General features: G+C 34.4%; 1 protein-coding gene across 5 annotated transcripts in view; it reads right to left on the minus strand.

Annotated features, from left to right (window-relative positions):
- Positions 1-26479, minus strand: part of LOC106623160 (lysosome membrane protein 2) — a 165410-nt gene that overhangs the window by 91886 nt on the left and 47045 nt on the right. For 4 of the 5 annotated variants that reach the window (XR_011396164.1, XM_070108908.1, XM_070108906.1 and 1 more), the window contains exons 2-4: positions 7817-8055; positions 7639-7730; positions 7355-7582 (exon numbers count right to left, since the gene is read on the minus strand). Coding sequence is in view for 4 of the 5 variants with exons in the window: in XM_070108908.1 (XP_069965009.1) it covers positions 7355-7582; positions 7639-7730; positions 7817-8055 (559 nt within the window). In the remaining variant the exon portion in view is untranslated. Of the gene's footprint in view, positions 1-7354; positions 7583-7638; positions 7731-7816; positions 8056-9720; positions 10545-26479 lie in introns of all 5 variants that reach the window. The other variant, XM_070108907.1, reaches the window with a different exon arrangement.

The following is a 26479-nucleotide window of genomic DNA, read 5'->3' on the forward strand; positions in this document are numbered from 1 at the left end:
ACAATTATGCCCTTTAACTCTCCTCGGGCCATGTCGTCCTCGTCAATTTCTTCAATCTTAGATTGGCATTTCATAATTTTTTCACTATATGAATTTAATATGTCGAGACGACATTCCAATTCGATTGGATCTAGAGACATAGTCTACTCGAGAAGGCCCGTTTTTATGCGCAAAATGCTACTTAAGTCGATCAACTCCTTACTTGGAGAGATAATTCTTGGAGAACCGAGAAAACTTGCGAAATAACTGACCAAATTGTAAAATTTTATTAAACACGTTATTGTTTTTGTATAAATAAGGACGCTACCGCAAATTCCACAATTCTTTACACGTATTTGAATATATAAAAAAGTGAATAAAAGGGAGATCCAAAAACTGAAAGTGTGCACTTGCTTTTGTTTCATTATAATTTTCTTTTTTATCTTTTTCTTTTGTACCACTTTCAGTAATTCGCACTCGTTACCTGTTGTGAATGCGTAGGCGGTTTGCCAGCGCTCACTTCCCTTTCGCAAAGGATGCAGTTGCAGCTCATTCCCACGAAGCATCAGTAGCAGTGGATGTAGCGTCAACGTTAGCAGCAGCCGGCTGTTGTTGTTGCAGAAGCACTTTTTGCTTTTCACTTCACTTTTGCCTTTTTTTTGTTTGTTCTCGCACTATTAGGTAAGTATGTACTTTGTTAAAGTATTAAATATTTTATTTATTTAGCACACACTGCACATAATTTGCTTATAGTTTTTATTTTTGGGTTTTATTTAATTTATGATATTTTGTATTTTTTAGTGTATTATTTCACCTCTCGTGTTTTCCCTGCACTAATACTTGTTATTTGTATTATTTTCAAAAATTTTATTTTTATTTTTTATTTTAGCACTCGAAAACTGAAAACTTCGTGTATGTGTAAATACACCTTAATTTTCAATTTTTACTTTTTTCACTGAGGTTTGTTTTTAATCTTTGTTTTAATAAAAAAATTTGGTTTTTTTTTGTCACTTGCAGTCATTTAACCGAAACCTGAAAAAGAAATAATGCACAGGCAATTGCAAACGAAAAGTTAAATTAGTTTTGCGAAAAGTTAGAATTTCACCTACAATTACTGCTATAAAGCCCTACCCTACCATTCTGGTTGTGAAATTGAATGCTTGTGGCACATTTATTCTGTGAGTTATCGCACTTTTATTAGTTTTAAGTACAAGCGTTATATGGGGCGAGAGCGTGGTTATCATCTGATTTTACCCATTTTCAAATTGTACCAAATTACAGTTTTGTACCTTAATTTAGTGCTGAGTAGGTTTCATTTAATGGCGCTTTGTGGGCGTGGTAGTGGTCCGACTGCATCTACCATATGTACAATACCAACCCTGCTTGGTTACCAAGGATTACGTGTACCAAGTTTCATCAAGATATCTCAATTTTTACTCAAGTTATTGCTTGCACGGACTAAAAGACAGAAGGACAGATAGACAGTCACTCGGAATTCAAAATATTGCGAGAGTATAAAGAGGTTACGAACTTATATAAAAGCTTATATAGCTTAGTAGCTGTTTAAAATATTCTGACAAAATTACTTAAAAAATTAATAAATACATAAAATGGAAAAGGAGATAATTTTCATACATTTTTTTCTTGAAATGCTTCAATGTCTGTCATTAACGTAGTCAAAACTATAAAAGTTATGGTATTGTTACCACATAACTGTTATGGGTACTAACATGTTCCGCGCTTGACATCTTTATATTACAACTTGAATTTGGAGAAAATTAGATTACAACTACGTCTACTTTCCATATAACACAATACTAAATTCCATCATACTCTCTCATTTACAATGCACAAAACAAGAGTCATTAATATTAACCAAATTTTGCACCTTCTAGATTTTTCACCCCTCATCTAAAATTAGTCGAAATAGGACTATGTCTTCTCAAACTACCAGGTACCGAATATGAGAGGCTCTGAACTTATGGCTAACTTTAAATCGAAAACATCAGCTAGTTTTTAATGAATAGCACATTTTTTTACAATAATATGATCTCATGTTAAAATAAAGATTTATTTAGGCTATCCCTAGCTCCCAAAACAACTTACGTTATGATTTTCAGACTTGAGATTGACTTTATACCGTACATATCGGTCAATATGTGAGATGTTGTAAGCTTCTTAAGTGCTTGTTGTAATGTAGTACCTTGAATATCTGGTAAATACCTATATTAAATTTGTCCATGAATTACTCCAGACGTCATATAATGTGTGAGTTATGTTAATAAAATTGGCGAGCATACTTTAGTTTAATGCAAAATGTATATAAAATCAAACCTTTCCCTAGACCCAATGCAGTGATTTTTTAACTTTCGGTTTATGTACATGTGATATTGTGGCGAACACGAATGCTAGATCAAAATAGAATCAACGATAAACTGCTAGGACCAAGTAGATATGGAAATTCGTAGTTGCCAGAATGTTCGATTGGCGAGACAATCTACTATATAAGGGCTGCCGGATTGTGCAGCAGACACAGTTCTACTTAGATTGTTGTGGCAAGAGCGAGATATAAGTAAGAAATTGCAAGCTCGGATAAAAAATAGTAAAGCGTTAAGTTGTTGGAATTAGAAATAAAGATAAGTGTATAGCCATTAAATTGGGTCTTTTATTTAACAATCCAGTGATCGAACTCAAGAGTGAGTTACAAGGTAGTCGATTTATCGAGAAATTCGTTACAACTGATGCCAGAAGTCGGAATGTCAAATAAATTCAAGGAGATAATTATTTGAAAATGGCTAAGTTTAACGACTTGAAGATTTCACAATTAAAAAATGAGCTTTAGTAACGTGGTTTGGCGAAAAATGTATTAAAAACTGAATTATAACCACGGTTGCGAGAGGCCGTTGGGACGAAAAACATTAATGTTGAGGAATATGTTTTTCAATTGGAATTGAAGAAAGAGACAACGAAGATAGAAGAAAAGGAGGAGACTCAATGCTCATCAAAAACTATGGACATAAACATGATTTTGGCTGCAATGTCGTAGAAGTCAACGCAGGCAGAAGTCGACACAGAGTTTAAGAGCGGGATGCAAGTATGACCATAGAAATGTCGCAGTTAGAAACGCAGTTGGAAGAGCAGTACACAGCGCAAGATGCACGTATATCAGCACAGGTGTCCTCACATCAGTAGGACGCAAGGATATCGCAGGTGACCTCACAAATAGCAGAAGATCACACATTTCGGAAGAGCGAAATTCAAATAAGACTAAAGAGGATGACTTAAAATTTCATCTCCGCGAGCTACAATTAAATCGGTCAATTATGTCGTCAGCTTCTGCCAAGAAAAAACCTCCATCCTTTGATGGCACAATTACGTTCCATGTGTTGAAGCTTCAATTCGAACAGACGGCATTTTCAAACGCTGAAGATAAAAAAACTGTATTATTCGTTGCATTAAAACTATCTGTAGCAGAGATATTACAAACCATTCCAAACTGCGAGGCGAGTAGTTATGAAACGTTGAAACGCATGTCCAAATACTGACGGGTTAATAAAGACGTAAGACCATTAGCTGGGGCAAATTTGTACTGCAACTCGAGATGATACTCAAGTTCTCGGAGAAGTAACGTGTGAAATCGTAATTTGAAGTAGCCATGTTACACAATTTTATAGTGGCAAATATCGTCGACGAAGTCATAATTGGTGTAGACTTTCTTGCAAATCAAGGATTAAAAATCAACTTACTTATAGACAAACCCTGGCTATGACAAGACAAAATAAACATGTTCCAGTAAGAGTACTTAATAAGTACAAGTCATCAATTAAACTTTCCAAAGGAGCTATGTTAGGGCAGTGTCAGGAGAGTGAGGCCGTGATAAATTGTGAAATACGCCTTGGACAATAACGATATATCGAGCGAAATTAATGCATAGACCAAATAACTCCTATTTCATATTTAATAAAGACGATGCCAAACCAGGAACCAGAACCAAATTTATATTAACACAGGTGATGCAAGACCAATCCGGCAGGATCCTCAAAGCGTTCCTTTAGCAAAACGTGAAGTTGTAAGCCAGACCATACATGAAATGAGCGAAAGCGGTAGTACTTGTGAACAAGAAAAATGGCAACATGAGATTCTGTGTGGACCATGGAAGGTTGAATGATGTAACGAAGAAAGACAGTTATCCACTACCTAGAATCGATGACACGCTGTAACGCACCTGCTATCTTTGAGATACTTATGGACCAGGTATTAAAAGTATTACACTGGAAGACTTATTTGGTATACTTCGACGATATCAACGTGTTTGGTAAAAGCTTCGCTTGACACCTTAAGACACTTTTCTAACGGATAACTAGCGCCGGTCTAAAGCTGAGTTCAAAGAAGTGTTCCCTATTAAAAAGGGAAGTAAGCTACTTAGGACACAAGTGACAACGGATCGTATTTGTACAGCTAATGAAAAGATAGAGGCAGTAAAAGATTGGTTGAGTCCTAAAAATTTACATGAATTGTGGAGTTTACCAGCGTAGCTAGTAGCCTCCATGAACTCACGTAAAAGAACAGAGTTTTTGATTAGAATAAAGGACAGGAAAGAGGCTTTTCAAACACTGAAAAAATGGTTAAGTACTAGACCAACGTTCGCATAGCCGGTCTCAGGATCAGCGTTTATCTTGGATACGGATGCTGAATGAAAAAGGGATTGCGTATTACAGCCAGACAATAAGCAAGTCAGAAATAAATTATTGTGTAACTCGCAGAGAATTACTGGAGTTGGTGAAATGTATCAAAAATGTTCACAAGTACATTAATGGCCAACGTTTTCATGTAAGGACAGGTCATGAAGCATTAAAAGGGTTTCTACAATTCAGTAACCCAGAAGGACAGTTGGCACGGTGCATTGAGAGGCTCCAAAGTTATGACTTCTCTATGGAACATCGCAAAGGTAGTAGTCATGGCAATGCGGATGCGATGTCCTGCCATCCCTATAGTTTGGAATGCAGACACTGATCAAAAGCTCAGACTAAAGAAAACATTATAGATGTCTGATTAATGACAATAATATCAGACTGGGATCCGAAGGAATTACGGAAATGACAGCAGGAAGATTAAGATTTGAAATGTGTAATACTTGGATTGGAGATATAGCTTAAAGTTAGTATCTGGCTGCTTGTTTCGGGTATGGGAAAGCGAAGATGGATAAAGCTCTCGAACTCTGATAATTGTTCCGAAAGTAATAATTCCCGAAGTTCACAACGAGCTGCATAACGGTATAAGTGGAGGACACATGGATATCAGCAAAACCTTAGAGAAATTAAAACAAAAATTTTATTGGGTTGGTTAGCGTCAATCAGTCACGGAGTGGATCGCCAATTGTGTCGTGTGCGTTGCTACTAAAGAGCCGAGGTCCAAGTGTCTTGGTCAGATGAAGATGATTAGGAAACAAATATGTTTTGATAGTCATAGACTATTTCAGCAAATGGCCGGAGGTATATGTAGTTCCTAACCAAGAGGCAGAAACAGTAGTGGTGATGATTTGGTAACAACCTACTATATAAGGGCTGCCGGATTGCGCAGCAGACAAAGTTCTAGTTAGAGTGTTATCGCGTAAAGAGCAATTTAGATATAAGTAAGAAGTTGTAAGCAGAAAGTAGAAATAAAGATAAGTTTATAGCCATAAAATTGGGACTTTTATTTAATCGAAGTATTTCGAGTTACAAGGTAGACGATTTATCTAGAAATACGTTACAATATTTTATGGACATATTTTCTTCACATTCTTGATGTGGTTTAACGTCATAAAATAATGAAATCGAACCAATATTTTATCTACGCACACATGCCTAATTTCATCTCACCTTTACTCTTCTATTGTCAAATGTATCGTTTAATATATTTTAGTGTAATTATTACAAACTCATATGTCGATTCATTTGCTCTGTAAACCACCATATTACTAACTTATTAACGGGAAACGTGATGCTAATATGAGGATGGCTGTCAATTATTCGTTCTGAATGTATTGCGGCAGTTTTACTTTTGTAAGTTTGATGAGTAAGCATTACGTTCTACGCGCAAATGCTGGCAACACTGCCAACGTCACACGTTCTATCGGGAAATTGTTGATAATATGTTCAAAGGCAGCATAAAAATGTTTACTGTGTTCTTAGATGGAGGAGGAATTGTATGTATACAAGTGAAATTTGCATTAAATATTATTTTTATGTTCGATATAATTTATTATTTGTTTTTAGCGTAAAATTTTGCGAAAATCAATACTTCTGAAAAAGTTTTTGATTTTGATAACTTTCCTTTTTTTTGCAGTAATCGTGTTTTTGTCTTCTTTTTTTCGTATTTATCAAAAAATTGTGACCTTACTTTTTCAACATTTCATCTGCGAGATATACATATGTGTTAAAATCTCCATATTTCTAAGCAACACCGTCTGCGCAAAATAATTAGCACAATAATACAGCACAGTATCAGCCGAGCATCAGCAACAGAGTATCAAGTTATGCTTCAGTTAGTCACCGACCTTCCGTATTTACCGTCCGTATCAAAAGAAATTTGTCAAAAGTTATGCCCGAAGTGGCAACGTTGAAGTCAGTTGTTATCCTTTGTTTTCATTTCACCAATATTGCCATTGTTCAATTTGTAAACACGATTTTGTACACATTAAGATTTTTAGTTAAAATTTTTCATAATGTAAAAGATCAAAACTAATATCCAACTATTAAAAATAGTCTACATTTTTATAAATAAATGTATTCGACTGTGATTTTGAGTTAGTTTAAAAATATTTCAAATATATTCAAGTTAATTTTTTAATTACTACACAATATCGAAACTGGCAACCCTCCTGAACTGAGGTAACTGTCACAGTTCAAGAGGTTTGACGTTTAGCAATTGGAAAAAGAAAGACGGCAATTGATAAGCTAGTTTTTCTGAATGAGGTCTGATAAAGGAGAGGATAAACTTTATAGTCTACTCGAGGAAGTGTTAAATAACTTTGCTAAATTGAAATGTTCGAGCAAAAGGGTAAGCAATACTATTATTACATCAAATAAAAAATGCAAAGGCACTCGAGAAATACAAAAAAATAAAGAGAATTATTACAGTTTTAATAAAATTTTTCTATAACATAATAAATAAATATTAAAAGCCTCCTAATTTATCGGAAACTATGGAGAAAAATGGAGTAAAGGTATAAAGACTATAACCATTAGAGATAGTTATACCAGTTAATAATACAATGTGAAAGAAGTATTAAATATTTCATCAAAATAACTTTAGAATTTAATACATTTAAACTAAACTCAATATATTTAATTTTAAATATCAGCAACTTTTAATAAGATATATGTCAACTTACCCTAAATGTTACAGTGTAATTTTTATTAAACGAAACGTTTACTTTTGTTGTATGTTCCTTATATGTTAAAGGACCAATATCCTCAACTTTTATTTTATCGTCGACTCCAGCGAAATATTTGTCAATGTTTGTGTAGTTGAATATATGCACCTTTAGTAGAGTATCATATTTAGTATTTGGATTCATCCAATTTTTGGTGCTTTCAGAATCATTTTTCAAAATTATTTGCTGAAATTGAAAAATTCGTTAAAAGTGTTTGCAAAAATAATTGTAGTAACCATTACCGAAAGCATCGTGTCGTTATAATATTCTGTAAACCACATGATAAAAAATCCAGTGATACTTATTATAAAAAGTAACAGCATTACTCCTAATACTAAAGAAAAACACAATTAATTAATATACGCTCATGTATATAGAACCTAAAAAGTTATATAAATTTACTCAATGTTAAGAACTTACGTGTTAGTGCTCCAAATTCTTTGACCCCTTCCTTTTCTTTTATTCCAGGTATTTCAAAAACGTCAGCGAATAAATGTTGATTTTGCTTTACATTTTCTTTACTACAGTTTTTACTGATATTTAAAGAGCTTTCCTTACTTAAGGAATTCGTTTTACTATTATTACAGTTTACTGAATGTTCTTTAACGGTTTCATCATCTGCGATGACTTCGTGACTTTCTTGGTGATCTATAATCTGCCTGAAATTATAATATAGTATATAAAATAGGGACATTTGGTCAGCATATGGTGAAGTTAATATATTAATCAGTTAGGAATTATTATTTAATTTTATTGGGGGAATGTCTGTGTTTGTACCAAGGCTTGGATAATGGGGAAGCCTAAAGTAGGAAAGAAAGATTAAATAGAGAAAAGTACGAATATAAGAATTTTCCATCAAAAATGGCCGGTATTCGTAAAAATATTTTTGTTAAATAAAAATTATTTTGATTTGTTGTTTTATAGAATTACAAAAAAGCAAAGAAGCAAGAGAGCTAAAAAGAAGGTAAGCAGGTGAATTTGTATAATATTTGTAAGGTAATCATTTAATATGATTACAGATAGGAATTCTGATACGTTAATATTGGAATATCGGTAAAATTGGTAATACCTTTCGATATTTTTCGATGAAGATTGTCGCCAAATACATATACACCGTATATATTGGTTAATATGTAAGATATAGTAAAATACTTAAGCGAACATATTCACTTGGATATAAGCTATCATGTAACATACCTACACATATATAATATATTAACAATTTCGTTATTCGAATATGACTCATATTTAAATGACATTTAGTGGACACACAATGAGATTCAAAGACAAAAAGGAATAAAACCCATCCAAATCTTGGTCCAACCCATAAAATAATGATGATTTCTAGGCCTTCAATTGATTTTTCCCTTATGGCATCAGCAATATGTCATCCGGTAGTAAAAATTAGTGTTATCAGTATATATCTATTTTACACTCAACGAGGTAAGTAGCATACAACCTTCGGTCTTATTTTACAAAACCCAGAAGATTTATTTAATGTTTTTCTTTCAATAAAATTCCACATATAAACACTACAGAAAACAAGAAATTTTATATATGCAATTTTAAAACTTTATATTATATTAAACAATGTTTCGTAACATTCAATATGCATTATTCAAAGAAACCGAATGGATTTCAATAAAATTTTGTATTTTATTAACTTCGTATATTATAGGTCGTAAACTCCCTTATGGTAGTTTCATTACAACATTTTGCTCGTGTCCGAAATATTTATATTAAAATCAATCCAACTGCGAAAATGAAATATGTGAATATGATATAAACTCAACCAAAGAGGCTAAATTTAATATTGGGTAAGATAATGAGGAAAAAGCCAATCAAATTATCGGAAGTCATTATATTAGGGATATGAGGTTTAGAGCAAGTACTAGACCAATTTCATTCATATTCAGGGCTATATCACTTTAGGGCTAAGAAATCCATTTAATTTCATTAAAATATAACAATAAAAACAAAAAATATATTAAGTCAGATGGAAAGTCAAAATGCAATATCGCGTAGTTTGAGGCTACAGAAAGATCTGAAATGATTGCATTAACTTTTTCCATTACTCAAATATAGTCGAGAACACATTTCCAACCAATTTTATGGAGATAACTCACACACTGATCTACATATTTGGCAAAAAGTCTGCTAGAACAACAAATACATATGTTATCTTATACATACATATATAAAAATGAAACGCTATTTCGTAATGTACTCGCAGAACGTCTGAAAATTTTCACAGTTCTTCATTTATTACTACAGAAGGACCTAAAGTGGCATTCTTGTAAAATGTTGAACAAAACAATACATACATTAGACATAGAACATGTGACGTGTCCTCTTCTGCTCTCCTCCTGCACAGTTGTACGCTGTAACTACTATGTTCAGTCGGTAAGTTATAGGTATCCTCACATATCACATTACAATCGATGCTTAATCCTTCCTATTTTGATCGCAAGCGAAGCCGTGAGTTTAGGCTAGTATATATATATATATGGGAGTTAGAGTAATTCGTGATTTCACACATATTCGGAAATAAGTTGTGGTATATCCAATATTCTACGTTCACCCAATCTTGCTAAAACATATTACGTATTGCTAAAACATATATCGCGGATTTCACTCATAGATGGCTTCAGTTGAATTTTTAGGTTTGCTGGCATAGTCCAAATGTAAAATACATTTTGTTACTTGATAGTTGGCAATTCAGCTGTCAATCAGTAAAAAAAAAGTTTTTTGATCGGTTGTGTAGTTTGCACTTGGCGTTCGTTGAAAAATGAAAGATCAAAAGGAACATTTTCGTCATATTTTGATTTTTTATTTTCGCAAGGGGAAAACCGCATCGCAAGCTCACAAAAAGTTATGTGCTGTTTATGGCGACGAAGCCATAAAAAAACGGCAGTGTCAAAATTAGTTTGCCAAATTTCGTTCTGGTGATTTTTCACTCAAAGCTGAAAAACGCTCTGGTCGTCCAGTTAAAGTTGATAACGACCTAATCAAAGCAATAATCGATTCGGATCGTCACAGTACAACACGTAAGATTGCAGAGAAGCTTCAGGTATCACATACATGCATTGAAAATCACTTAAAACAACTTGGCTATGTTCAAAAACTCGATACATGGGGTCCTCACGAACTGAAAGAAAATTACGTATTGACTGATATATTGTACAAACTCATATTAATGGTAAATATAGTTCGATTTTATCCATTTTACACACTGTTATTGCATTAAGGCGCTCTCTTAATTTCTTAAAGATATATTCGTTAGAAATTTAATACAGTATGTTGTAGATTCGGGCCCACCCTAACATTATATTTAATTTCTATGTTTATTTTACAGTTGTATGTTTCAATTCAAATTTCTTTATATGCTCTAGAACTGTGTCGCATTCCATTTACATACATATATATCCCGCTACACAGTTTCTGTTTCTTTGTTTGTGCGATTTATATGTTTGCCATTCTCCCTTCGCATAAACAGGTAGGCACAAACTACATATACTAGGTAAAGTAAAAAGTTCGTTCGGTTTTTTATTTATTTTTCAAAAGATGATAACTTTGTGTACATTTGTCCGATTTAAGTCAAATATGCGCCGTTTTGTTCGTAAACTTGTTGCCAACGAGATGCAAACTTTACTATACCCCTTTCGTAGAAGACTGCGTCCCTATTGCCAAAAAACTCGGAGAGCCAATTTTCACAGGCCTCTCTTGAGGCCAACTTCTAACCATTAAGCGCGTTCGCCATGGACAGGAAAAGATGGTAATCACTTGGTTCCAGGTCCGAACTATAAGGTGGGTGCATTAGAACCTCTCATCCGAGCTCCAGGAGCTTCTGGCGAGTCGCCAAAACGTGTGTGGCCTGGCGTTGTCCTGATGGAACACAATCTCACGGAACACGGCCTCTGTTGATTAAAGATGGCCTCTTCTGGATGAGTGCTGCCTTCAAGCGGTCCAGTTGTTGGCAGTAGAGGGCCGCATTGAGCGTTTGGAGCAGCTCGTAGTAGATGATTCCTTGCCAATCCCACCAAACACACAGCAAAACCTTCGTGGCCGTCAATCCGGGCTTGGCCACCGTCTGGGCCGCTTCCCCGAGCTTTGACCACGACTGTTTGCGCTCGATGTTGTCATAAGTGACCCATTTTTCATCGCCAGTCACAATTCGCTTCAGAAACGGGTCGATTTGGTTGCGATTCTGCAGCGATTTGCAGATGGAAATTCGGTCCATCATGTTTTTTGCGTTAGTTCGTGTGACACCCAAACATCGAGCTCCTTTTTGAATCCAAGGTTATGTAAATGGTTCCAAACGGTTTTCTGGCTTATCTTTAGTTCCTCAGCAATTAAATAAGTGCTCACGTGACGATCTGTTTCCACTATTTCCATGATTTTATCGCAATTTTCGACGACAGGCCTCCTGACGCGTAGTGCGTCTTTGACATCGAAATTACCAGAACGGAACCTAGCAAATCACTTTTGTGCTACACGTTCGTTTACAGTATCGGGCCCATAAACTAAATTAATGTTTTCAGTTATAGCGAATTTTCTCTTTGTTGGTGTCCATCTTTGACGAGCGCTCACAACGAACTGAGTAAATCAATCGAAAAACTGTCAAAGACAAACTTTTATCGCGAATAAACACGTTTTCAGCGCCGTATAGTATGACATGATGTAACACTAGTACTATGGACAATAACGCCATCTCTTAGATAAAAACCGAACGAATTTTTTACTTTGCCTAATATTAAGTTATCTACATGCTTATTGTTTGTAAACTGCAGTGTGCAGTTCCCCTATTCTCCTGTGCTGATCTGCACGGTAAATGACAATATTTGTGCATATAAGTTCTGGCAAATCATATTCGAGCTTTGTCATCGATCAGCCAGCCAGGAAGGTGGAAGAACACACTGTGGTAAGTGAAATATAATATATTATAATTCTTTGTAAGTGAATAATTTAAATGCTTTTGTATTTAGAAATAAACCATAAACCAAATATGCGTTAAATTTGCCCCACCTCATCGGTGACACAGTCAATCCCGGTTAAGTACAACAGAGCTTAAGTGCCGATCCCTCTTATAACGTGTTTTACTGTATCTCACACCTTTTTTTAATCATACAGTATACCCCGCTTAACTGACCCTAATTAAGTTTATTTGAATTACTTGATCGGTTATTAATATAATATATATAGCATACAAAATACGTAATAAATTTTCCCCCTTAATTGAACCCGGTTTATTGGTTTCCCCACATAATTGGTTAAAAAATGTGTTATTGAAAATATATACCTTTAATTTCCTCCGGCTAATTACGCAATAATGTTTCGTTAAAAAAATAATCTGGCATTGCCGCACATGTGTACATATTTCGCAGCATTTGTGATAAGCAGCAGGTGGCATCTCTACAAACCAATTAACAACATACATATGTATGTAGGAATAGTATAATGATGACACACTTTTAGATTTAGTTTTGAGAAACGCAAATAGTTTATTCACTTATTTAGTTAATTAAGTTTTACAAAGTTTATTTCACAAAGAATTAAGTTCATAAGTAAAGGTTTTTGGTTTAATGAGTGTGTGTCTATTCGTCGTCGCCGTCGCTGTCCTCTGTCCTTTCGTTAAGTCGGTTCGGGTATGTAGGGTTGCATACGTGTGTATTATATGTCAGTTCAGGGTTGCATATGATCATGCGCTTATCCCACATTCGGCCTTCATGGCTTATCCATTTCTTCATGAACTCGGAGATAATGGTAATGCGACTTACGCATTCAGTCTATATTTTGTCGATTCTTTCCTCTTTCTGTCAAAATTTTGTTGTTTTCCTTTTGTATCGATGCAATATTTTGTTTTGCTTGATTCGTGTCGCTTATCGCTCTGAATCTAATTAACCCAAAGCGACGCTTTCTACCAACTCACTTATTACTGTCGTACCTGAAATCCTCATCTCTATCCCTGTTAAATCCTAAACGAAGAAAACTTTGTACTACATGTTTGCGTGTTGTTAATAATTTACGTGCCCTATACCAATTCCCAGGCTCATCCCGACACATCTTAGAAATTATCGCTCTACTTGCCCGTTGTTCCGAAGAACACCTGTAGCTATTACGACATGCTCTATACCTTCCCTCACACCGTAATCCTTAAAGATACTTTCTGTGAACGCAGCACCCCTATCAATTATAGTACGCCGTGGATTACCGAAAATAACGGCTTGTTTTTAAGAGACGATCAACAACTGCATTAGCGCCAGTGTTTTTTTTCCAAGTACAACCACACAAACTACGTAAAAGCATCTACCCGAACAAAAATATAGTTATACGCTTTCTCTGTCTGATCCATGGGGCTAACATGATCCATGTGAAGATTGCTTAGTGGCCTTCTTTTCTTCCTGTCTTTGAATCCGTCATCATGCATTCGATGTAATTTTTCACGATTCTAATTACTCTTGGACCTAACTGAGGAATAAAAAATGTTTTCTCAACTGCTAACTGCTTGCCAAAAAATTAACAGTCGCCTTCAGGAACTGGCATTTCTCCTACTTAATACTGATGTTTTACTCAGCCGCCCTGTTTAACACAACTTTTAACTTATCTACACCCTGTTCAAAATTACCACGACACCATCCCTCACTAAATCCCGAAACAGTGCGAAAATGTACCAAGTAAATACTGCTGGAGAATTGGAAATACCGAGGGGGACATAAATAAATTCGTATTGACCTTTGTGTCACAAATGAGATATATTTTCGCGAACTTGACTCTATCGTCACGTCGAAAACCCCATTTCGCAAATCTAACGTTGTGAAAACTTTTGCGCCTTGTAATCTCTCAATAACGTCATCAATGAGGGGCATTGGAAAATTGCCCCTCAAGATTTTTTCATTCAAACGTCGATAGTCACAACAAAGACGTTTGGTTCCGTCTTTTTTTCCCATCAATACGATCGGCGATGCAAACTCGGAAACGCTGGGCTGGTTTATGACTTGCTCCATCTGGCTAAATAAGCCTACATCGTCCCGAAAACGTACACACCAACACACCTCCCACATCAACTAACACAATCTACATCACACATCAGCAACATTCACCACATCACCTCTCGCAACATTCACCCCCTCACCTGACGCAACATACACCTCACACAACGACACTACCAGCCGATCACCCCATCAACCATCAACAAAACCAAAAGACTGGAAGCGGCTAAGCTCTTTTTGCGTATCAAATTCAAAGCAGACACCTTGTCAACTTGAAGATTCCCGTCGCGTATCGTGCATCAGGAGACCTGAGCCGAACAGTTCCATTTTTTCTTATACAATTAATATAAGGCATTTGTATACATTTTTCTTTCTGCGCTGCGTCGCAAGTGATTGTTATATTAAGTGGGTTTAAAATATAAGGTCATTTCATTTTTATTACATTGTTACTACATGTAATTGAAGAGTGAGTGGTGAGTGCAATAATTCCAAAAGGTTGGAATTATTTATGGTCCTTCGAGCCTAAAAGAAAGGCACTATCGATTACAAAAAAAAAAAATGAACAACAGAGCTACTTAAAGTGACAATGCAGTGGAGTGTTAAAACAAAAAAAAACAAAAAACATCCAAAGTGCTGTGTAGTGTACTAAACATATATACTTGTAAACATATATACTTAGAAACATATATACTTGGAAACATACATACAGAAAGTTATATATATTCATATATACACGGTGTTTTCCTTGAGAAAAAAAAGCCCATATGTGCAAACAAAAAATCATTAAGACTTAAAGTGGTGTGACAATAAACAAAAAACGGAAGATAAAAACTTAAACTACATATTCATTTACAAATAACAACAATAAACACAAAACGGGCGCGAAAATAATCCCAAAGTCATAGCGGGCGCGATCCTAAAACCAAATTTAATATTACAAGTATATACAAATAACGCATACGGGCGCGAATTAACAAAAAGAAATACACACAGGCAACACTTAGCACACAAAATCAGACACAACAGAGGACAAAGGAATTGGAAAGAAACACAGAAGAACACATAGACGTACATACACGTAACTATTGTATACAAGTATACACGCAATTTCATATATTCCCCAAAAGCCCTTGGAGGAAATCAAAGTGAGTCATTTCAATTCCTTTTATAATATTTATGGACTTACATATGTATATTTATTTCAATTTACAGTTTATATTTTGTACAAACAAACTGTAATAAAAACAAGTAAGGAAGGGCTAAGTTCGGATGTAACCGAACATTTTATACTCTCGCAAAGTCAAATGGTATACTCGTTTGAGATTTCTTTGTGGATTGACTGATATTTTCGGTAGAAGGTCAACTATAGGCACTGGGGTCCACATATTTAGTACTTAGGGGTTTGAACAGTTTTGGTTCGATTTAGACAATTTTTGGCCGCAAGGTGGCATACTTTAATTGCATTATTCACGCAAAGTTTTACCCCGATATAATCATTGTTACCTGATTTGCATAGTGAAAAGTGAAAGAATCAGATGGAATTGGAAATGGTGTTACATGGGAAGTAAGCGTGGTTGTAGTCCGATTTCGCCCATTTTCGCACTATGACATAGAAACATGAAAAGAACGTTATGCACCGAATTTGGTTGAAATCGGTTAAGCAGATCTCAAGATATGGGTTTTCACCTAAAAGTGGGCTGTGCCACGCCCACTGTCTAATTTTGAACGCGGTTCCTATAAAGTCATCTTATACCATCTCAGAGATAAAATTTAATGTCTCTGGCGTGTTTAGTGCTTGATTTATCGCGCTTTTAGTAGTTTTTAACAGTACCGTTATATGGGGAGGTTCACACCGTCAATAGAAGTGCTAAAAACATTTGCTTCTAGTGAATTTTGTTATTATAGCATAAGCGGTTTAGGAGATATGTACATTAAACCTATTAGAGGCGGGACCACGCCCACTTTAAAAAAAAAGTTTTAACTGCAGATGCCCCTCCCTAATGTGATCCTGTGTACCAAATAACAGCCTTGTATCTTATTGCGGAGCTTAGTTATGGCAAGTTATTTGTTTTTGATTAATGGCGTTTTGTGGGCGTGGCAGTGGTCCGATTACACCCATCTGCAATACCAACCGTCTCACGGTACCAAGAAACATGTCTACTAAGTTTCATGAAGATATCTCAATTTTTACTCAAGTTAGAGCTTGCACGGACGGACGGACGGACGGACGGACGGACAGACAGTCACCCGGATTTCAACTCGTCTCTTCATCCTGATCATTTATATATATATAACCCTATATCTAACTCGATTAGTTTTAGGTGATACAAACAACCGTTAGGTGAACAAAACTATTATACTCTGTAGCAACAGGTTGCGAGAGTATAAAAAACAAAAACCGTTCAATATTTTAGTAACGGTTGGCAAGTTCGTCAATCTTACCGATTTAAATTACGAAAACCCGTTTATTGTAATATATATGTACATTCATATATATACATTTCACATATAATATATAATAATTGACTACCTGTACATGCTTATCTTCGTGTATTCAAACACAATATACAAAAAAAAAAAAAAAATATTTAAGTATTTTAATACTTACAAAATTTTCCGGCAATACCCCTTACGCTTAATTAAGCAGAAAGCATAATTGCGTAATATATGTGAGCAAAGGTAAAGTCAAACTTAAAACGTAGAAGGCAAAATAAATGTATATTCAATAAACGAAGTTAAACGAAAAAAAAAAGAAATACATATATATATATATACATACAAAAAGGAGTATTTACATTTACTTCTAACGTATATATAACAATTACATATATACAATTATATACAGCGTGCATAATTACGTATACATACATATGTATTTTAAATATTAAATATTAAATATTAATATCGTATATCACATATCGTATTTTACATACATATGTATATATCCTGTACATCATTTATACATACAATTAGAACCTTACATACGAACATACAGTGCTTACGGAAAATTGCGCCATTACCTGCTATTGCCAATTTCTCTTTCGCGCTCTTTTACGATTATACATAATTCGCTTTTTTACATTACATACAGTATACAATCCGCTTATACTTATATATCCTATATATGTACATAGGGTAAATAAGGTTCGGTAAATAAAACGCGGATTATTTAATAAAAATAATACTATATTATATAAATAATACAAAATTTTGAACAATATACATACATATTGGTTCAAACTAAGTTTATATTTTATATTCAAAGTCCACTTTGGCATATATCCCGCAATACCCCTTGCAGTAAGCAATAAGGATTGCGTACAAAATTTTTCAGCACAAATAATTCGTGCTTACTAGTACATAGGTACAAAGTGCATTGATCTCTTCAACGAGCTCTCAATTGCACAAGTACATAGGTATATACATAACTACAAGTCCACGCATTAGGGTGTACCTACATACCCCTAAATAAGGACATCAAAAAAAATATATTATATAAAATAGATAAAAAAATTTTCAATAAATTATTAAATAAAATAAAATTAAAAATAAATACGAACCGGTATCTATAACAACTAAATCCGGGTATTTCATTTATTTATTTCAAATTAAGAACGCTAATTAACAAAAAAAAATTTTTTTTACGGTTATACATATATACGAAAATTAATATTGATTTTGTTCGAATTGAAAAACTCTATTCACTAAAGAGAGCTTTCGTTCACACAACTCTATAAACGAAGATATTTCCTGAATTATCCATCAGTCGACACTGAGGAGTTTTTAATTTATTTCATACAATTTCTAAATGAGCTCAGACTCAAAAGATTCTAAAACAACAGTAAAAGTATAAAAAATGATTTCGGACGAAAAAAGTCCATGCACACCAGCAGAAGGACACCAGGACAATTCTGAATCGGTGTTAGAAATCAAAAAAGACAAACTTGACAATTTTTGGTCACGTCTCCAAGCTGCGTATGACGCAATTGTAGATTCTGACGACTCAGATGTACCAGAAAACTTCAAATATTCGGCTTATGCCAAAAACGAAAACTGCTAAGACCAATTCGAAGAAACGAATGCAATGATTTTCGATCAATTTAAGCTAATAAAAGCAATTGCACCTACTCCACATCAGCGAGTAGAGCTGCCACAAGTACAAAGTCATGAGGCAAGTTCAGGCATCCATCTCAAGGTGCCCACATGTGATACAGAAATATTTCATGGTGGTTATGAGCAATGGCCGTCCTTCCGGGACATGTTTACAGCCGTTTACATAAACCACCCAAAATTAACAAATGCGCAAAAATTGTATCACCTCCGATACAAAACAAAAGGTCAAGCAGGCGTCATAGTCAAACAGTTCGCACTAAATGACGATAATTTCAATCTGGTTTGGGAAGCTCTAAAAGCAAGATACGAAAATGAAAGAATATTGGTCGATATGCAAGTAACGATACTAATGAACTTGGCTTAAATTCAGAAAGAAACAAGTGATGAATTTATTAGACTACAATCCACTGTTTCTAATTGTTTGTCGGTTTTATCGACACAGAATATTCCCACAGACAGCTGGGACCCTATTCTGGTAAATATATGCACTGCGGCATTACCAGAAAAATCGTTACTTTTGTGGGAGCAATCGCTCTCATCTCGGAAAAAATGCCCAACGTGGCAACAGATGAAAGACTTTTTAATAACCCAATACGAAATCGCAGAAAGGGTAGATAAAAAAATGGTCAAAACGAAAACTGTTCAACACGACCTAAATAGAAGCTTCCACAAACCTCAAGCCAGTAGCAACAACAATTTAAACAGAAGCTTCTTCAGAAATCAAACGTTCACATCCGAACAGTACAAGCAAAAGTTATGCGAACTATGTACATTTCATTTTTATTACATTGTTACTACATGTAATTGAAGAGTGAGTGGTGAGTGCAATAATTCCAAAAGGTTGGAATTATTTATGGTCCTTCGAGCCTAAAAGAAAGGCACTATCGATTACAAAAAAAAAAAATGAACAACAGAGCTACTTAAAGTGACAATGCAGTGGAGTGTTAAAACAAAAAAAAACAAAAAACATCCAAAGTGCTGTGTAGTGTACTAAACATATATACTTGTAAACATATATACTTAGAAACATATATACTTGGAAACATACATACAGAAAGTTATATATATTCATATATACACGGTGTTTTCCTTGAGAAAAAAAAGCCCATATGTGCAAACAAAAAATCATTAAGACTTAAAGTGGTGTGACAAAAAACAAAAAACGGAAGATAAAAACTTAAACTACATATTCATTTACAAATAACAACAATAAACACAAAACGGGCGCGAAAATAATCCCAAAGTCATAGCGGGCGCGATCCTAAAACCAAATTTAATATTACAAGTATATACAAATAACGCATACGGGCGCGAATTAACAAAAAGAAATACACACAGGCAACACTTAGCACACAAAATCAGACACAACAGAGGACAAAGGAATTGGAAAGAAACACAGAAGAACACATAGACGTACATACACGTAACTATTGTATACAAGTATACACGCAATTTCATATATTCCCCAAAAACCCTTGGATGAAATCAAAGTGAGTCATTTCAATTCCTTTTATAATATTTATGGACTTACATATGTATATTTATTTCAATTTACAGTTTATATTTTGTACAAACAAACTGTAATAAAAACAAGTAAGGAAGGGCTAAGTTCGGATGTAACCGAACATTTTATACTCTCGCAAAGTCAAATGGTATACTCGTTTGAGATTTCTTTGTGGATTGACTGATATTTTCGGTAGAAGGTCAACTATAGGCACTGGGGTCCACATATTTAGTACTTAGGGGTTTGAACAGTTTTGGTTCGATTTAGACAATTTTTGGCCGCAAGGTGGCATACTTTAATTGCATTATTCACGCAAAGTTTTACCCCGATATAATCATTGTTACCTGATTTGCATAGTGAAAAGTGAAAGAATCAGATGGAATTGGAAATGGTGTTACATGGGAAGTAAGCGTGGTTGTAGTCCGATTTCGCCCATTTTCGCACTATGACATAGAAACATGAAAAGAACGTTATGCACCGAATTTGGTTGAAATCGGTTAAGCAGATCTCAAGATATGGGTTTTCACCTAAAAGTGGGCTGTGCCACGCCCACTGTCTAATTTTGAACGCGGTTCCTATAAAGTCATCTTATACCATCTCAGAGATAAAATTTAATGTCTCTGGCGTGTTTAGTGCTTGATTTATCGCGCTTTTAGTAGTTTTTAACAGTACCGTTATATGGGGAGTGGGCGGAGTTGCCACCCGATTTCAACTATTTTCACACCGTCAATAGAAGTGCTAAAAACATTTGCTTCTAGTGAATTTTGTTATTATAGCATAAGCGGTTTAGGAGATATGTACATTAAACCTATTAGAGGCGGGACCACGCCCACTTAAAAAAAAAAGTTTTAACTGCAGATGCCCCTCCCTAATGTGATCCTGTGTACCAAATAACAGCATTGTATCTTATTGCGGAGCTTGGTTATGGCCAGTTATTTGTTTTTGATTAATGGCGTTTTGTGGGCGTGGCAGTGGTCCGATTACACCCATCTGCAATACCAACCGTCTCACGGTACCAAGAAACATGTCTACTAAGTTTCATGAAGATATCTCAATTTTTACTCAAGTTAGAGCTTGCACGGACGGACGGACGGACGGACGGACGGACAGACAGTCACCCGGATTTCAACTCGTCTCTTCATCCTGATCATTTATATATATATAACCCTATATCTAACTCGATTAGTTTTAGGTGATACAAACAACCGTTAGGTGAACAAAACTATTATACTCTGTAGCAACAGGTTGCGAGAGTATAAAAAACAAAAACCGTTCAATATTTTAGTAACGGTTGGCAAGTTCGTCAATCTTACCGATTTAAATTACGAAAACCCGTTTATTGTAATATATATGTACATTCATATATATACATTTCACATATAATATATAATAATTGACTACCTGTACATGCTTATCTTCGTGTATTCAAACACAATATACAAAAAAAAAAAAAAAATATTTAAGTATTTTAATACTTACAAAATTTTCCGGCAATACCCCTTACGCTTAATTAAGCAGAAAGCATAATTGCGTAATATATGTGAGCAAAGGTAAAGTCAAACTTAAAACGTAGAAGGCAAAATAAATGTATATTCAATAAACGAAGTTAAACGAAAAAAAAAAGAAATACATATATATATATATACATACAAAAAGGAGTATTTACATTTACTTCTAACGTATATATAACAATTACATATATACAATTATATACAGCGTGCATAATTACGTATACATACATATGTATTTTAAATATTAAATATTAAATATTAATATCGTATATCACATATCATATTTTACATACATATGTATATATCCTGTACATCATTTATACATACAATTAGAACCTTACATACGAACATACAGTGCTTACGGAAAATTGCGCCATTACCTGTTATTGCCAATTTCTCTTTCGCGCTCTTTTACGATTATACATAATTCGCTTTTTTACATTACATACAGTATACAATCCGCTTATACTTATATACCCTATATATGTACATAGGGTAAATAAGGTTCGGTAAATAAAACGCGGATTATTTAATAAAAATAATACTATATTATATAAATAATACAAAATTTTGAACAATATACATACATATTGGTTCAAACTAAGTTTATATTTTATATTCAAAGTCCACTTTGGCATATATCCCGCAATACCCCTTGCAGTAAGCAATAAGGATTGCGTACAAAATTTTTCAGCACAAATAATTCGTGCTTACTAGTACATAGGTACAAAGTGCATTGATCTCTTCAACGAGCTCTCAATTGCACAAGTACATAGGTATATACATAACTACAAGTCCACGCATTAGGGTGTACCTACATACCCCTAAATAAGGACATCAAAAAAAATATATTATATAAAATAGATAAAAAAATTTTCAATAAATTATTAAATAAAATAAAATTAAAAATAAATACGAACCGGTATCTATAACAACTAAATCCGGGTATTTCATTTATTTATTTCAAATTAAGAACGCTAATTAAAAAAAAAAAATTTTTTTTACGGTTATACATATATACGAAAATTAATATTGATTTTGTTCGAATTGAAAAACTCTATTCACTAAAGAGAGCTTTCGTTCACACAACTCTATAAACGAAGATATTTCCTGAATTATCCATCAGTCGACACTGAGGAGTTTTTAATTTATTTCATACAATTTCTAAATGAGCTCAGACTCAAAAGATTCTAAAACAACAGTAAAAGTATAAAAAATGATTTCGGACGAAAAAAGTCCATGCACACCAGCAGAAGGACACCAGGACAATTCTGAATCGGTGTTAGAAATCAAAAAAGACAAACTTGACAATTTTTGGTCACGTCTCCAAGCTGCGTATGACGCAATTGTAGATTCTGACGACTCAGATGTACCAGAAAACTTCAAATCTTCGGCTTATGCCAAAAACGAAAACTGCTAAGACCAATTCGAAGAAACGAATGCAATGATTTTCGATCAATTTAAGCTAATAAAAGCAATTGCACCTACTCCACATCAGCGAGTAGAGCTGCCACAAGTACAAAGTCATGAGGCAAGTTCAGGCATCCATCTCAAGGTGCCCACATGTGATACAGAAATATTTCATGGTGGTTATGAGCAATGGCCGTCCTTCCGGGACATGTTTACAGCCGTTTACATAAACCACCCAAAATTAACAAATGCGCAAAAATTGTATCACCTCCGATACAAAACAAAAGGTCAAGCAGGCGTCATAGTCAAACAGTTCGCACTAAATGACGATAATTTCAATCTGGTTTGGGAAGCTCTAAAAGCAAGATACGAAAATGAAAGAATATTGGTCGATATGCAAGTAACGATACTAATGAACTTGGCTTAAATTCAGAAAGAAACAAGTGATGAATTTATTAGACTACAATCCACTGTTTCTAATTGTTTGTCGGTTTTATCGACACAGAATATTCCCACAGACAGCTGGGACCCTATTCTGGTAAATATATGCACTGCGGCATTACCAGAAAAATCGTTACTTTTGTGGGAGCAATCGCTCTCATCTCGGAAAAAATGCCCAACGTGGCAACAGATGAAAGACTTTTTAATAACCCAATACGAAATCGCAGAAAGGGTAGATAAAAAAATGGTCAAAACGAAAACTGTTCAACACGACCTAAATAGAAGCTTCCACAAACCTCAAGCCAGTAGCAACAACAATTTAAACAGAAGCTTCTTCAGAAATCAAACGTTCACATCCGAACAGTACAAGCAAAAGTTATGCGAACTATGTACATTTCATTTTTATTACATTGTTACTACATGTAATTGAAGAGTGAGTGGTGAGTGCAATAATTCCAAAAGGTTGGAATTAATTATGGTCCTTCGAGCCTAAACGAAAGGCACTATCGATTACAAAAAAAAACAAGTAAGGAAGGGCTAAGTTCGGATGTAACCGAACATTTTATACTCTCGCAAAGTCAAATGGTATACTCGTTTGAGATTTCTTTGTGGATTGACTGATATTTTTGGCCGCAAGGTGGCATACTTTAATTGCATTATTCACGCAAAGTTTTACCCCGATATAATCATTGTTACCTGATTTGCATAGTGGAAAGTGAAAGAATCAGATGGAATTGAAAATGGTGTTACATGGGAAGTAAGCGTGGTTGTAGTCCGATTTCGCCCATTTTCGCACTATGACATAGAAACATGAAAATAACGATATGCACCGAATTTGGTTGAAATCGGTTGAGCAGATCTCAAGATATGGGTTTTCACCTAAAAGTGGGCTGTGCCACGCCCACTGTCTAATTTTGAACGCGGTTCCTATAAGGTCATCTTATACCATCTCAGAGATAAGATTTAATGTCTCTGGCGTGTTTAGTGCTTGATTTATCGCGCTTTTAGTAGTTTTTAACAGTACCGTTATATGGGGAGTGGGCGGAGCTGCCACCCGATTTCAACTATTTTCACACCGTCAATAGAAGTGCTAAAAACATTTGCTTCTAGTGAATTTTGTTATTATAGCATAAGCGGTTTAGGAGATATGCACATTAAACCTATTAGAGGCGGGACCACGCCCACTTTAAAAAAAAAGTTTTAACTGCAGATGCCCCTCCCTAATGTGATCCTGTGTACCAAATAACAGTCTTGTATCTTATTGCGGAGCTTAGTTATGGCAAGTTATTTGTTTTTGATTAATGGCGTTTTGTGGGCGTGGCAGTGGTCCGATTACGCCCATCTGCAACACCAACTACCTTACGATACCAAGAAACATGTCTACCAAGTTTCATAAAGATATCTCAATTTTTACTCAAGTTAGAGCTTGCACGGACGGACGGACGGACAGACAGTCACCCGGATTTCAACTCGTCTCTTCATCCTGATCATTTATATATACATAACCCTATATTTAACTCGATTAGTTTTAGGTGATACAAACAACCGTTAGGTGAACAAAACTATTATACTCTGTAGCAACAGGTTGCGAGAGTATAAAAAAAAGATATATATATATATATATACATACAAAAAGGAGTATTTACATTTACTTCTAACGTATATATAACAATTACATATATACAATTATATACAGCGTGCATAATTACGTATACATACATATGTATTTTAAATATTAAATATTAAATATTAATATCGTATATCACATATCGTATTTTACATACATATGTATATATCCTGTACTTCATTTATACATACAATTAGAACCTTACATACGAACATACAGTGCTTACGGAAAATTGCGCCATTACCTGCTATTGCCAATTTCTCTTTCGTGCTATTTTACGATTATACATAATTCGCTTTTTTACATTACATACAGTATACAATCCGCTTATACTTATATACCCTATATATGTACATAGGGTAAATAAGGTTCGGTAAATAAAACGCGGATTATTTAATAAAAATAATACTATATTATATAAATAATACAAAATTTTGAACCATATACATACATATTGGTTCAAACTAAGTTTATATTTTATATTCAAAGTCCACTTTGGCATATATCCCGCAATACCCCTTGCAGCAAGCAATAAGGATTGCGTACAAAATTTTTCAGCACAAATAATTCGTGCTTACTAGTACATAGGTACAAAGTGCATTGATCTCTTCAACGAGCTCTCAATTGCACAAGTACATAGGTATATACATAACTACAAGTCCACGCATTAGGGTGTACCTACATACCCCTAAATAAGGACATCAAAAAAAATATATTATATAAAATAGATAAAAAAAGTTTTCAATAAATTATTAAATAAAATAAAATTAAAAATAAATACGAACCGGTATCTAAAACAACTAAATCCGAGTATTTCATTTATTTATTTCAAATTAAGAGTTTTTAATTTATTTCATACAATTTCTAAATGAGCTCAGACTCAAAAGATTCTAAAACAACAGTAAAAGTATAAAAAATGATTTCGGACGAAAAAAGTCCATGCACACCAGCAGAAGGACACCAGGACAATTCTGAATCGGTGTTAGAAATCAAAAAAGACAAACTTGACAATTTTTGGTCACGTCTCCAAGCTGCATATGACGCAATTGTAGATTCTGACGACTCAGATCTACCAGAAAACTTCAAATCTTCGGCTTATGCCAAATACGAAAACTGCTTAGACCAATTCGAAGAAACGAATGCAATGATTTTCGATCAATTTAAGCTAATAAAAGCAATTGCAAAATGAACAACAGAGCTACTTAAAGTGACAATGCAGTGGAGTGTTAAAACAAAAAAAAACAAAAAACATCCAAAGTGCTGTGTAGTGTACTAAACATATATACTTGTAAACATATATACTTAGAAACATATATACTTGGAAACATACATACAGAAAGTTATATATATTCATATATACACGGTGTTTTCCTTGAGAAAAAAAAGCCCATATGTGCAAACAAAAAATCATTAAGACTTAAAGTGGTGTGACAAAAAACAAAAAACGGAAGATAAAAACTTAAACTACATATTCATTTACAAATAACA

The sequence above is a fragment of the Bactrocera oleae genome, chromosome 4, assembly GCF_042242935.1.
Source record: "Bactrocera oleae isolate idBacOlea1 chromosome 4, idBacOlea1, whole genome shotgun sequence".
Lineage (NCBI taxonomy): Eukaryota > Metazoa > Arthropoda > Insecta > Diptera > Tephritidae > Bactrocera > Bactrocera oleae.